The 13,773-nt window shown below is 48.9% G+C and overlaps 8 protein-coding genes across 8 annotated transcripts; 5 read left to right on the forward strand and 3 right to left on the reverse strand.

Annotated features, from left to right (window-relative positions):
- Nucleotides 1–767: 767 nt before the first annotated feature.
- On the forward strand, nt 768–1,905 carry ARB_07495 (metalloprotease MEP1; the record flags this gene model as incomplete). Its single annotated transcript, XM_003014144.1, has 5 exons — nt 768–986; nt 1,049–1,258; nt 1,327–1,471; nt 1,535–1,703; nt 1,764–1,905. The coding sequence occupies 5 exons, from the start codon at nt 768–770 to the stop codon at nt 1,903–1,905; spliced, it is 885 nt and encodes a 294-aa protein (XP_003014190.1).
- A 400-nt stretch (nt 1,906–2,305) lies between these two features.
- Nucleotides 2,306–3,207, forward strand: ARB_07496 (uncharacterized protein; the record flags this gene model as incomplete). Its single annotated transcript, XM_003014145.1, has 2 exons — nt 2,306–2,495; nt 2,576–3,207. 2 exons carry the CDS (start codon nt 2,306–2,308, stop codon nt 3,205–3,207), a joined length of 822 nt encoding a protein of 273 aa, XP_003014191.1.
- A 337-nt stretch (nt 3,208–3,544) lies between these two features.
- Nucleotides 3,545–5,166, reverse strand: ARB_07497 (uncharacterized protein; the record flags this gene model as incomplete). The annotated part of the gene is made up of 4 exons (XM_003014146.1): nt 3,545–3,820; nt 3,881–4,382; nt 4,439–4,563; nt 4,621–5,166. The coding sequence occupies 4 exons, from the start codon at nt 5,164–5,166 to the stop codon at nt 3,545–3,547; spliced, it is 1,449 nt and encodes a 482-aa protein (XP_003014192.1).
- A 464-nt stretch (nt 5,167–5,630) lies between these two features.
- Nucleotides 5,631–6,697, forward strand: ARB_07498 (uncharacterized protein; the record flags this gene model as incomplete). Its single annotated transcript, XM_003014147.1, has 3 exons — nt 5,631–5,692; nt 5,745–6,494; nt 6,556–6,697. 3 exons carry the CDS (start codon nt 5,631–5,633, stop codon nt 6,695–6,697), a joined length of 954 nt encoding a protein of 317 aa, XP_003014193.1.
- Nucleotides 6,698–6,832: 135 nt separating this feature from the next.
- Nucleotides 6,833–7,063, reverse strand: ARB_07499 (uncharacterized protein; the record flags this gene model as incomplete). Its single annotated transcript, XM_003014148.1, has 1 exon — nt 6,833–7,063. The coding sequence occupies one exon, from the start codon at nt 7,061–7,063 to the stop codon at nt 6,833–6,835; it is 231 nt and encodes a 76-aa protein (XP_003014194.1).
- Nucleotides 7,064–8,309: 1,246 nt separating this feature from the next.
- On the forward strand, nt 8,310–9,954 carry ARB_07500 (uncharacterized protein; the record flags this gene model as incomplete). The annotated part of the gene is made up of 4 exons (XM_003014149.1): nt 8,310–8,626; nt 8,682–8,808; nt 8,875–9,458; nt 9,522–9,954. 4 exons carry the CDS (start codon nt 8,310–8,312, stop codon nt 9,952–9,954), a joined length of 1,461 nt encoding a protein of 486 aa, XP_003014195.1.
- An 819-nt stretch (nt 9,955–10,773) lies between these two features.
- ARB_07501 (uncharacterized protein) lies at nt 10,774–13,212 on the forward strand (the record flags this gene model as incomplete). Its single annotated transcript, XM_003014150.1, has 3 exons — nt 10,774–11,095; nt 11,238–11,647; nt 11,719–13,212. 3 exons carry the CDS (start codon nt 10,774–10,776, stop codon nt 13,210–13,212), a joined length of 2,226 nt encoding a protein of 741 aa, XP_003014196.1.
- A 116-nt stretch (nt 13,213–13,328) lies between these two features.
- Nucleotides 13,329–13,538, reverse strand: ARB_07502 (uncharacterized protein; the record flags this gene model as incomplete). Its single annotated transcript, XM_003014151.1, has 1 exon — nt 13,329–13,538. The coding sequence occupies one exon, from the start codon at nt 13,536–13,538 to the stop codon at nt 13,329–13,331; it is 210 nt and encodes a 69-aa protein (XP_003014197.1).
- Nucleotides 13,539–13,773: the final 235 nt, after the last annotated feature.

A 13,773-nucleotide genomic window follows, 5' to 3' on the forward strand; every position in this document is an offset into this window, starting at 1 on the left:
CAAGAAGCGATCATCCCGTTAATACCCTGCACAAGGAAATTGATGCTCTGTTGCAGATTCCTCCTGCTCCATCACAGAGGGTGATCTATAAGTAAAACATCCTCAGCACGGCAGATGCGTTGCCACTGACTCTCTTGCTGCTCGTGATTGGCATCCTTTGATACCGTGCCTCTGACGCTCGTATAAATATCAATACCATTCTGTCTTGTGTCCCAACCGTGCTTCTTTGCCGCGGCTGGATTTCTCAACACGCTCTGGAGAGTGCAGACGCTTTGATGGTGTTCCTGGCCCGGCCTCCACGGGCGGCCATTTAAAAATTTTCCGCTCCCTTTTTGCATCAAAGCTCCACTACCACCCTTCCCCATGACGGAGTTACTTGGCAGTGATAGCTAATGGGTATCAGTATGGGGGTTCCTTTCATCCAGACGAAGTATGAAAACCTTCACGCCATCTGTGCCGCTGTTGTCGGTTCCGTCAATGGTATCCTCCAATCAGTGCTCCAAATATCCATGACCGGAGCAAAAACTGAGACTCGTAAGGCCGCATGGTGGGAATGACTGGATGCGTGATGTTCGAAATTCCGCATTATGAAGCATAACTTCGGCATACAGCAGAGTGCAGAATTTTACCAGGGGAAAATGAAGGGGATATAAAGATATACGAATGGCTACCCGTCCATTTCTCTCTTTTCTCTTGGAATCCTCTCGTAAAAATTTCTCAGAGCTTCCCTTCTTACCCCCGGGGACTACACATCTTTTGCCCTCAAGATGCGTTTCTCTGTTGTTTTTGCAGCCATTGCTGCTCTCAGCTCTGTGGTCACTGCTGAACGTGGCTGCGGTGCTATCCCCCACAAAGGCTTTGCCACTGAGCTAATGGAAGCCATGGACAACGCTCGTGCTTCTAGCTTCAGCAACACCACTGCCGCCAACGTTACGATCAATACCTACTTTCATGTCATTACTGATGGTAACAAGGGCCAGATTAATGTATGACAATTATCATCCAGAACCGTTATGACTTACTCGTTGTCTTCTAACTTTATATATAGAATGATACCCTGCAGAAACAGATCGAGGTGTTGAACAAGGACTACAGCGGAACTGGATTCAGCTTCAAGCTCGTAGGATCTGAGAGAACCAACAACGCTGGATGGGCGTCCGGCAATGATGATTTTGGCATGAAGAGCTCCCTGCGAAAGGGTGGCTACGATTCTCTCAATGTCTATTTCGTTCCCATGCTCAGGGAAGGCCTCCTTGGTGTAAGCTTTCCCTTTACTACCCGTCTTTCAATAGCCTTAATAATGGAAGGCAGCTAACATTGAAATAGTTCTGTCATTTCCCCACGAAAAACCCAGGCAAAAGACAACTCATCATGGATGGATGTGTGATCAACTCCAATACTGTCCCGGGAGGTAGTGCGCAGAATTACGATGAGGGCAGGACCACCACCCACGAGGTTGGACACTTCATGGGTAAGTGGTTCATCATTAGTCTTGATAGTGGGATTTGTACGGTATTCTAACTACATCATGAAGGTCTGTACCACGTCTTCAATGACAATGGAGGAGGCTGCCAGCAGGACGGTGACATGGTTGACGATACTCCTGTCCAAAGTAAACCCTCCAGCGGTTGTCCCAAAGGCAAGGACTCCTGTCCACAGCAGGGCGTCGACTCCATCCACAATTATATGGATTATAGTTACGAGTAAGCTCACTTCTTACACTTCATCGCCCGGCTTTAACAATTGCTAACTGTTTCTCCTAGTTCATGCTTGAATGAGTTCTCTCCTGGTCAGATCCAGCGAATGCAGATGCTGTGGAAGCAATTCCGTGCCGGAAATAGCAACAGGTCTCCAAAGGCAATGAAGCCAATTATTCCATCCTACGTCTCCGACCCGGTTATGTGAATTCGTGATGGTTTCAGGGGCGATGAAGCTGGGTTCCTTCACGCCCCTACAGTACATTTACACTAATCTTGAACAATGACCGAACATACCTACTTGTATATAGCGTGTAGGCGTTTTCTACTTGTTACATACTTATCTAGGCTACGAGCGAATATAGCTGAATACATAACTCCGGAGTTGAACCAACTTGACGCTGCTGATAGTATTTTCTGGCCAGTTGCTTAACTAGTTACCTCCAGGTCAAGTATCGCACCGCATTTCTGTACCTATGTATACGAAGATCCCCGTGGAGAACGGGCGCGGGGCACTTTTCACCGTTTCTTGAAGTACTTTTGCCTTGCACACGGGGAGAGAAGAACAGCAACATCAGATTGTTCAGGGCCACTAACGTCCTTGTACTATGGCTGTGAGCACGGCGAATATCTCTACTCGGGTGTCATTGAGATGGCCACCAGAGCCTGCGTACGAGACCACGGACACAGCTTCGCTCTCGGTGGGCGGATGGTATGTCGACCTGCGAATCCATCGCGAGTCCGGCAAGGTCGAGTGGGCGATGGCAGGCCAGAGAGTCGTTGAGAGCGCGTCTCCGTGTAAGTGAAGACGTCCAACTACCTGCTCAGTTTGAGAGATATCTAGTAACCGGCTAACAACTGGTGGTAATACTGTACAGCTATCGTCGTCTTCACCCACGCCATTGACTCGCTCCAGCTCTTCGATACCGCAGATATAGGCACCTTCAAGAAGCTCTCCAATGGAGACGACCTCGAAACCGGCAAGATGATCCGTCACGACCTACCAGGAGCTCCAGTTTGTGAATATGAGGAGCTCTGGAGGAGTCTTGATATCCCTAAGACCGTGCCAAAGGGACATGGCTATGCGTGGGTCCTCGAGTCAGAAGAAATGCTTCCTAACATCTCAATGCTCAAGCAGGGGTACGAGGGCGTCAAGGTGGTGAAGACATTCTTGGGCCGTGTGCCTGGCCACTACATTGCTCTGAGACAGACACAGTGGTACCAGGAGAAGCAGGTTGATGGGAAGCCAGTCCTGACTAAAGCCGGTGGAGCGGTTTCTGGACGGCGAGAGATATGGGATGCCACCACAGGACAGAACGCTGCTGTCAAGTATGCGGTTGGAGCAGAGTGTGACAATCTCCCATCTCTGGTGGCTGCTGGCGAGAGCCTGCAGTTCAGCGGCGAGGGAGAGGGTCCCTGGCGTTCGCCCGGTCGAGTGATTATCGTTGACGGCACGAGGTTCCTCGTTCGGGCTTTTGAAGAACTACCCATTACAATCAACGGGGAATAACTAAAAGATATTTGCCAATATGTCCTTCTAGCAAATGCTAGGCCGGACTAGCTTACAAGGCAGGCTGCCTTAATCACCCTGACCCATCGAGGCACGGGTGAGGCAGAACAGCTCAAATAGATCCTCATAACTACACTTCGACCCAGCATTTTTAACCTAAGTTCTTCGACATAACCTAGATACAAAATCCATATTCAAGGTGCGTGAAACAGACGGCCTCCTGTTTGTATTCAACATTCAGAAACTCCGTTTCCCTTTAGACAAGATTAATCAAGAACTAGTCAGCCAGATGACAACAGGCCAAGTCATCTTGAGCGCCTGAAATCGGCCCTGGCATCTAATCAACAAATATAAACTGCCCGGCGACGGACCCAAAAACTACAAGCAAGAGAGGAACCCACTTATTGTTGGACTTGTACAAAATACCCAGTGCGAGTAAGTACAAGACCGCTGCAGGACCGCTGTCCGCTGCTTTAGAAACCGACCGCTCCACGGGTTTGAGCTGGAAATCTTGTTCGCCACCTCTAACGCTGGATTTCAGGATCTGGAAGGCAATAATCGCTATGACACCAATAACGGAGCCACAGAGGCCATCAAAGAAACTTGCTAGGAACTGGAGGAAGAGGTCAGATAAATATTTCTTGCGAAAATAGACGGGAGTTTGCCCTCATACCTTATTATGAACCAGCTTTTCCAGGAGGTCAAACCCAGCAATGGTAAACAAAAAGCAAGGGAAGAACATGCCAATTGTAATTACCACTGCTCCTCCAAATGCATTCCCCAGACCGCCATCTACAAGGCCACCTTGAAAACCGACGAAGGTCGCAAATATGACAAGAGGGGCTGGTAGAACATTTCCAATGGCAATGCAATCAATGAAAATTCTTTGAGACAGCCACCCGCCCTTGAGAACGGCTTCAACCTGGATGAATGGTATTGCAGTATACGCGCCACCGAAGGAGAGAGTGCCGGCCACTAAGCCTAGAACGAAGAGGTTGATGAGAGACGGTGATTTTGCGATTCCAAGAGCGAGGGAAACCGGCGAGGGTACGCCACGGAAGATAACATATATGGCATATACCACATATTGGAGGATGAAGATAATACTTGCGGGGATCCAAAGACGGCGGGCGATGAACATGTAAAGGATACCATAGAGAGCGAGAGAGATGAAGCTGGCAGAGAAAGGTCAGTCGTCTTCCGTGCCAAAGACATGCTATCGAATACTGACATGTTAATGCGTAAGGCACTATTGATCATCGTGCAGACCATCGCAATAACCAGGAATGGGTCTACTTTCTTTGTCCGGGGCTTGACAACTGAATGGTCAGCTATCTTATGCACAGCTCTCAGAATCTAACTTCCCGTTAGCATACATACGCCTTGCCTTGTCAATACGCGTCCACTACTTACCATAGCAGCTACAATAGGCTGCAATGCTCGAAAGCTGGCATTCACGTATTTATTCTCAAAACCTGCCAAACTATACAAGTAGCTGGCAACCAGCATCAGAGTAAATCCAGGCAAGATGAACGCCACACCGGCAACGATACCGCCGATTCTGCCAGCACTCAAGCACCCGAAGAACATGCATAGCTCAGCGGCTTCTGGACCTGGGAGGATTTGGTACACAGCAAAGACTCGTTGGAATCTGGCAAGTGTAATCCACTTGTCTTGAACGACCAGTTTCTCTTTGATAAGAGCGATTTGGGCGACAGGACCACCCCAGGCGAAGAGGCCGAAATTATAGAAGAAGAACCAGAACAGACGGTGCAAGGGGAGCCTAGGCGCATTCGAAATGGTCAGATCATCCTCTTCCTGCGAGGGGCTTGCTTCAGAGGTCGCAGATAAAGACTCCGTGTTCATCCCTTTGTTGACATCCCCACTGGCTGAGGGAAGAGCTTCGATATCAGTAGCGGGATGCCCTGTTGCTAAGGATGTTGCAGTAGTTCCTGTCATAACTACTTTATTCAAAAATAAGGAGCCTAGAGAGAATCGGCCTGAGAATGAAGCGCCAACTCATTATGATTGTCTCTGTTGGCTCTTTTATATACATATCTAGGAGACCCTTTGCTCTCATTGCACTATGAATTCGATAGAGGGAGTAAACACTCGGAAGCTTTGTGGCTGGCAATGGACCAATGATCGTTTTGGGGTCCCGGCATCGTCAAAGAATAACCCCTTTCATCAGCCGCAGGCCATTTTTAACTTGTTAAACTAACGAGTTAGCATGGATGAAACTTGATGGGAGATAAGATCGGCTCTCTCTGCCAATCATGCACGAGCAGCCCGTCACTGTTTTCGCGAGCCCCTCATTCCGCAAAGCTCTTGTCGACTGAAGCTTGGGGGTTCCTTCATCCAGTGATACTTGAGTCGTGATCAATAAGAGGCCTAACTGATTAGTTACTTGACAGGCGCACTGCATGTCACCCCATAAGGTATTAGCTGGCCCCCTTTTGCCTGGACTGAAGCTGATTGGCCTGGGGTTAGGACGTTGACCGCACTCTGCGCATACGGGAGAACAAGCGCCGCAGCAGGGAGCGTCAGAGGGAATACATTGCCAGCCTCGAAAAGCAGCTGAGGCAACTGCGGCAAGAAGGTGTTCAGGCTACTGTTGAGGTTCAGGCAGCAGCTCGACATGTTGCAGAAGAGAATCGATATCTGAGAGAGCTCTGCTTTGTTGCTGGGCTTAGTCGGCAGACAGTTGAGGAATGGCTCCAGAGAAAGAGACAGCTCGAAACTGAGAGACAAGGTCCCTGTCAACAGAGGTGCAACATGGATGTAGCAAGCCGGACAAGTGATCGGACGAAGCAAGATATTGATCCCAGTACGCAGAAGGATGATGTTCCGCATTTGGACACTCCATCTGCCACCTCTTCGCAGCAATGTTCGGGCCAATTTGACTCCAACGATAAGATCCGAATCCTTGATGCGTCAGAAGCACCTATAGTGAGTGTTCCGCCGGCTAACAGTCAGACCCCCTCCAAGGCCGAGTTGAGTTCTTGCATCGAGTCATCGTCATCTCGCAGTTGTCAGCAGCGTCAGGTGGGAAAATCTACTTGCAACAAGGGCCTCCCTCCGCGGACCCTGCCCCCTTGCAAAATACTTACTCGTCTCGCTGCCGAGCCCCATACCGACATAGCACAACTTACTGCCACCTCAGATGATGGGCTGGATTCTGTCCAAGCAGGAGATGAAATTTCCTGCTCCCGTGCCCATCAGCTACTGATGCAGTATGCCACCTCGGAGGAGAAGTTAGATGCGATAGCTGAGGTACTTGAAAACGGGTGTGTGCCCAACGCTGGTCCGGAAGGTGGATGTAAAATCCGAGGCTCTACGATATCCCAGGCTCTGCTTGATCTGTGTCTTTGATGAGCCCCGTCTTGCTGGCAATCAGTTAACTAAATCGCCAGATGGAAGGGATTCACCACAAACAAAATGTGTTCCCGGTTTCACTGGTCTCCTAGACACATCTTTCTGTGACGTGTAACGGTTCTCTTTATAACTACCTAGTTGCCCAAATTGAAATTGGAATTACTATTAACATTTTGGAACTTGATATGTCGAATTTAATTCATCATATCCCCGACTAGATTCTTGGGCAAAAAATATAGGTATGCTGCCGTCAACAAAAATAGGGGCAGTTTGCCAGCAGGATCTTGGTCTTCCACAGGGAGATACGCTGTTCTTCATTGCTATGCTGTTGAGATGGACAGCAAGGGGCAGATGAGATATTTCTCAGCCTTTCAGATCCTGCAGTTGGCTTGAGATTGAAAGGACGGGACGGAAGGGCCTCCGGCTCTCTATATTTCTTCTTCGCGAGTTCAATCTCCATATAAACACCAACACATGGCATTCTGGGTCAAACACATGGCCAAGATTAGCCACAGTTTCACCAGCAGCCACCGGACGGATGGCGTTTGCATGCGGACGGACGACGCTGCATATCTGGCCAAAGGCGTTCTCGACCTCTCGACTCGTCGACAGTTTAATAATAATAATATGACTTGCCTTGCCGCCGAACGAGTCCGGTGAAATACGAGCGATGGGCCTGCGGTTTGCCTCCCTGCAAGAACTAACGCCTGAACCCCTGGCTTGGTGACGCATCATCCGTCTTGCTCTCCTCGAACTATTCGCAGGGAAGGGCCAGAGTAGCAATTAATACTGACTGGATGGACGCCAACGGGGATCGCGTCTAGCAGCACACACTCTGCCTGTGCTTTCAGTCGCCAGCAAAGCTGGGCTTTATACACCAGCTTTCAGTCAGAATATGGAACCGTTTTGCGGCTCTAGTCAACCAGCTAGATGATTGTTATGACTCCGTGTTTTAACTAAGCTTTTCTTCTTTGTGGATTTCCCAGGACCCAGCAGCAAGCTTGCTATGTTTACTCTATCAGACCAGCTAAACAAATGAGTGACGGCATCTGATAACTATGAGACCTGCTCCTCCAATAATGGAAAAACCGCTTAATGCCTACAGCTTGGTCAGCTTCTTCGTTGCATATCGTGAACGACGCTGCTCACTCCCGAGCCCCCTTCCCGCAGATATGTTCCGTGTCTCGAGAGGCTGGCCTTCCTTTTGGCCAGGAGCGAGCCTGTCAGACAGCCCAAAACTCTACCCCCAAACCGGTTCCAGCTTGGCGGCTCCACGTCCCCTGCTTCGTTGCCTCTTGTTGGATGGCTTGCTTGTCGCAGACTCGCGGCTTGAACCCTGGTTCATTACGCCGGGTGCTTGAAGCGGGTGTTTTTCGGGTGTTCGGCCACTTCTGGGACGAAAACACCGCTGGATTGCGGTAATCCTCAAGCAAATTTTATTTTTTGTTTTCTCTTTTTGGTTTCCTCTGTTAACACTCTTTACATTTTGCTTCTTTGCTGCAACCCATCTATATGCATATGCGGGGAGTCGTCGTTCTTTTTTATTCCTACCCCCGTTGCATCGATAATAAATCGGACCTTGCCTGCCTTTCTTTTCGTTGATTCCTTCTCGAAGGATGTGAGCAGGGAGAAAGCAAAGAAGAGAAGAGCAGACTGATATACGAAGGCCTGTTCAGCTTATTTACTGGCGGAAATCCTACATTCCTACATCTATGTGGGAAGAAAGTATGGATTCTCCTGGAGGAGGAACGTTTACCCGATCGCAGACCATGAACTCCTCTGTGTCAACCATCGTACTGCCTCGTACCGTTGCAGCGTTAACCAACAGCAGTTGGGAAAAGAAAAACGGAGACTCTACGACAAATACAGGCCCAAATGATGCTCCGGACATGGCTTCAGAGGAAGATACGGACGTTGAGATGGGCCCTGACGTAGTGGCAACTCCCAAGGACAACTATATAGATCCGGACAGCTATCCAGACGGCGGCATAGAAGCATGGACTGTTGTCTTTGGGGGCTTCTGTGCCCTATTTGTGAGCTTTGGGTGGATTAACTGTGAGATTTCTGCTCCGCGAAGCAGTCCCCATCTCGATCTCCAGTGCTGACAGTATGCGGATAGGTGTTGGCATCTTCCAGGACTACTATCAAACGCACGACCTGAAGTCATATTCTCCAAGCTCGGTAGCCTGGATCCCTTCTTTGGAACTCTTTATGATGTATCTTGTTGTAGGTTATCCATTCAGGCAAAAAGAAATGGGTAAATTCATGGTCTGTGACTTACCACAAATATAGGCGCCGCTATGTGGCAAGGGCTTTGACAACTTTGGCCCACGGTATCTCTTGATAGGTGGCTCGCTATTCCATGTATTCGGCCTGATGATGACCTCACTATCAACTGAATATTACCAAATTCTCCTTGCACAAGGAATCTGCAGTCCCTTTGGTGCCGGGTTTCTCTTCTATCCAACGATGAACAGCACCGTCACATGGTTTTACAAGAAGCGTGCCCTGGCGGTTGGCATCGTGGCCAGCGGCTCCAGTCTTGGAGGAATCATCATGCCAATAATGATCACCAAGCTCATCCCCATGCTTGGGTTTCCGTGGACCATGCGTGTCTGTGCCTTCTTGATTCTCGGGCTGTGTATAGTAGCATGCAGCTGTGTCAAGTCCAGGATTCCTCCTCATCCTAGGCCTCTGGTTCTCAAGGAATTCTTCACACCTTTCCTGGAGCTGCCTTTTATTCTCCTTACCACAGCGACTTTTCTATATTGCTTCGGCATGTTCTTGCCATTCACCTTCCTGGTCCTGCATGCAAGGAGGTTTGGCGTCCCGGACAATCTGGCCAGTTATCTGGTGTCAATTTTCAACGCAGCAAGGTACATATAGCCCTTTTATTTCTAATACAGTCTGTAGCAGCAGCCACTAACGCTGGAATATAGCATTCTTGGACGGACTCTCCCCGGCTACGCTGCAGATCGCATGGGACTCTTCAACGTGGTAATCATTATGTCCTTCTTCAGTGTCATCGTGGTCTTCGCAATATGGCTACCTTCTCGTGGCACTATTCCGGATGTAATATTTGCAGTTCTCTTTGGTTTCGCATCTGGCTCTCTGGTCTCTCTGCCGCCCAGTCTAGTTGCACACATCTCAGACGTACGCAAACTTGGTGTGAGAAGCGGAAGCATGTTTGCAACGGTCTCGATAGCGGTCCTTTTGGGCAACCCACTGGGCGGATCACTGGTCCCTGACGTCATCCATGGTGATTACTGGAGAATGCAAGTATTCTCTGGTTCAATGCTGCTTGTCGGCAGCATGTTCTTCGTCTTCACCCGCATGAGGCTGGCTGGAACTGCCATCATGAAGAAGATATAATAATCATTTAGCACCATTCTCTTCTTGTTTTATATTTATCCCCTTACCCCACCGATGTGGCTTGTTACGGCATCTTTTTTTTTTTCTCGGGCATGATTCAGCGTCTGGTCGATATATTTTGATATTTCAAGCATTTTAGGATGAATAAGGGGGGCAAAGGATGATATCACAGCCTTGAAAGGAAACAATCGACTTTCCTACCTCTATGCAGTATATTATATCTACAATACTTCTAATAAACAGAAGACCATCTTCGTCTTTCACCAAGAATCAAATCTCACTCCGTCTTGCTAGCCTCATATTAATACATATCGGCGCCTCCAAAGTCCGATCGGCCCAGGGGCTCCAGCGTCGTTGCCCAGACAACAGCGACTTCTGCACCCACAAATACGCAAACTAACTACAACATCAAGTGACAGCAAAATCAGAACTTGCCTTTCTTTTCCTCTGAGGGACTCGAAAACCATCGGAAAAGAGCGCTAGCACGCCCAGCGAAGATATTTCTTTCTCTTTTTTCCTTTTGCTTTTCTTTTCGTCTTGTGTCTTTTCTCGTCTTGCGTTGTTCGCTGCATTTTGGTTGATCAATTTCCTTTAGACTCGAAACCCGGAAGCGCCTACAGTTTGATAACCGAAGCTCAGCTGGATATCTTTGGCCCCAGGACAACTGTCTATCTTATATACTTCCATGACTTGCGTTTCTGCGAATCTATCTCCTGTCCTGCATTTAACTGGCGTGTTGTTTACACTGTGAGCAATCGTACACATTCAACAGAACCTAACAAAAAAAAGACGAACCACGATTATATACGGTACATAGCCATGAGCGTCCAGGTCATTGCTCGAATTCGGCCTCTTTTAAAAACGGAACGGGAGTGTGATGTTATTGTCCAGCCATGTTCGTCAAGTTCGTCCACGGCCCTACAGAGCGGAAACGAGGCCCTGTCTAAGACCAAGGAGAACGAGAAGCCATTGAAGGCCAAAAAAATAAAGAATGGGAAGGGAGAGGACGCTGATATATCGTTGGCGAAAGCTACGGTAGTCAGGATACCGAATCCCAGGAACGAAGGGGAGGACTTCAGCTTCAAGTTCCATTCGGTATATGATGGCACTGCAACCCAGCAGGATATATTTGATGCAGAAGGTCAGTTGATATATTTTCTTTTCTGTTTCTTATATCCGGCGGGGATTTCTGTTTTGCTGCAGTTCTCAACTGTATATAATACATCATTAAGAAAGGGAGGGTTGGAATTGACTGCTTATCCTTGTGAACTTGTTATCTACAGTGGCGCCTACTCTTAAACACCTCTTCAATGGGTTTGATATTACTCTCTTCGCATACGGTGTTACGGGAACCGGGAAGACGCATACAATGCGAGGCGGGAAGAGCCTAGCGGACCGCGGCGTGATTCCTCGACTGCTGAGCGGGATCTATAGACGATGCCGCAAGCTTGAGCGAGATTCTGAAGGACGAACGAAGGTCGAAGTCGCTATGAGCTATTATGAGATATATAATGACAAGATATTCGATCTTTTTGAACCGGTGGAAAAGAGGACGCCGGCTGGACTGCCGTTGCGAGATAACGGGGTCAAGACTGTTGTTGTTGGGTTGACGGAGCGGCCTTGTACCAGCTTAAAGGAGTTTGAAGTTATATATGACCAAGCAAACATGAACAGGTCGACTTCTGCCACGAAGGTGAGATATAACGCTCTAACCAATAGGTTGGTAAATTATGACAAGAGGACCAGTATTAACGTGTTTGGCAGCTCAATGCGCATTCATCCAGATCTCATGCAGTGCTCTCTGTGAAGTTGACGGTGACAACAGAGCAGCAGGCACGAATCAGCACTGCATCATGCATTGATCTTGCAGGTTCTGAAGATAACCGCCGTACGGAAAATGGCAAGGAGAGGATGATAGAATCTGCAAGCATCAACAGAAGTCTGTTTGTGCTGGCACAGTGCGTTGAAGCCATCAACAAAAAGCAGGCACGAGTGCCATACAGGGAGTCTAAGATGACTAGAATTCTGGGATTAGGCCAGAATAATGGCCTCACCATAATGATTTTGAACCTTGCCCCCGTTCGGTCGTTCCACCTTGACACTCTGAGCTCACTCAACTTTGCCAACAGGACAAAGAAGATCGAGTCGAGGGAGATTGAGAATGAACCCATGTTCAAGGGGCCACCACCTCGGCCTGCAGCAGGCCGTGTCACCGGTCCTGGGGTGAAGAGACAGCCCTTGCGGCCCCTTGCTGCATCGATAAATGCAAACATTGCCGCTGTGACAGCTGAAGCCCGAAAGCCATCAGACGGAAAGCCAGCAAAGGCCTTTGCGGTGTATACCGACATGTCACATTCGAAGAGCTCTACCAAACCAGGAGCCTCTGACGCTGCTCAACGAAAGTCGCCTTTGAAGAGGAGATCCGGAAATGGCCTTCAGCCAGGCCCCAGACCGTCCAAGATGGCTCGAACAGAGGAGAGGCTACAGCATGGTATGAGCAGCATGTCAGCTGCAAAGTTTGAAGAGCTGGTTGAGAAGAAAGTAAGAGAAGTGCTCTCGGCCCGCCAGCCGGATGACTTTGAAACCCAGTCCAAGGAGTTAAACAAGCAAGTGCAACGCCGACTTGAGCTCCTGGAGCAGCGGATCGACGAGACCGAGGACTCCAGGGCTGATGGGCTTTCATATCTCCTTATGGCCAAACAGCATCAGGCGCGAGGTGAATATTCATCTGCTCTGAGAATGTATGAACTTGCCCAGCCATTCTTCCCGAAAAATGCCAAACTAGCTCTTAAGATTGAGGCACTCCGGTGTAAAAAAGCAGCAGGAAAGAAGATTACAGCGGAGTTCCATGAGCAGTCTGAGAACCCTGGAGAGAATGGGGAAGAACCTTGTGAAGGTGGTTATGATGAAGCGTCTATTACTGATGCTCCTCACCGGAAGCCTAGACAGATACGCACCAAGGCCTCTCCATTGTCTCCAGAGACATTGCCAAGCAATGCAGAAGGGAAAGAAGAGGGAGGACTGTCACCTCGCTCTTCACATATCTTGTCGGTGATCAATACACGGGATATTGAGCAGATCAAATTGCTGCGTGGAGTAGGGGTTAAGAAGGCCGAATGCATTGTCGACCGTCTATGTGACATGGACGGCGGAGCTGAAGGTCACATCCAGCTTCACAGCCTTGCTGATCTTGAGAAGATGAAGGGAGTAGGCGTGAAGACAGTGGAAAACATGAGAAATGGCATCGTCATTGCTTGAAAAAAAGGGGGCGTTCTTGTTCCTGGTCATGTTCAATTTTGAAATAGTTTGCATTTAGCGGCGGCGTTCTGTGGCATCTGGTATATTTTATATTTCTGTTTAAATGGCATAGCCTGTTACTTATTCACTATTTCTTGTTCATCATCGTCATCATCGTCATCTTCACCATCCATGTTGTTGACTTCTGGCCCGCCGTCGTATCTATCAACTTTGGCGCTGTGGCCGGAGACGGCGAGCCCTGCGCTGTGATTGGCTGGCAGCAGAAGGCCACCGTGACCCCAAAGAAAAACATCCAAACTTCGATGCTCGACGGGCCAAAGCAGCATCACGACTCGCCACGAACTTCGCACTCGCAGCACAGCTTGTCCAAGGGACTAACGGCAGCTTGACCTTGGTGAACAGCGTCTTGCTATCTCGAGGATATACCGTCCCTGATGTTCGCTCTGTGAAGGAAAAACAATACACAGCAACGGTAGGCTACTAGACAAGCCCCTCCTGCAATGACGATTGACCGCCGATGGGCCCTTGCTAACAAACTGCCTGGCTTCAGACCTCCTCCAT

Source organism: Trichophyton benhamiae (genome assembly GCF_000151125.1).
Source record: "Trichophyton benhamiae CBS 112371 chromosome Unknown Abenha-F-W-01a06.fp72, whole genome shotgun sequence".
In the NCBI taxonomy this organism is placed as follows: Eukaryota; Fungi; Ascomycota; class Eurotiomycetes; order Onygenales; family Arthrodermataceae; genus Trichophyton; species Trichophyton benhamiae.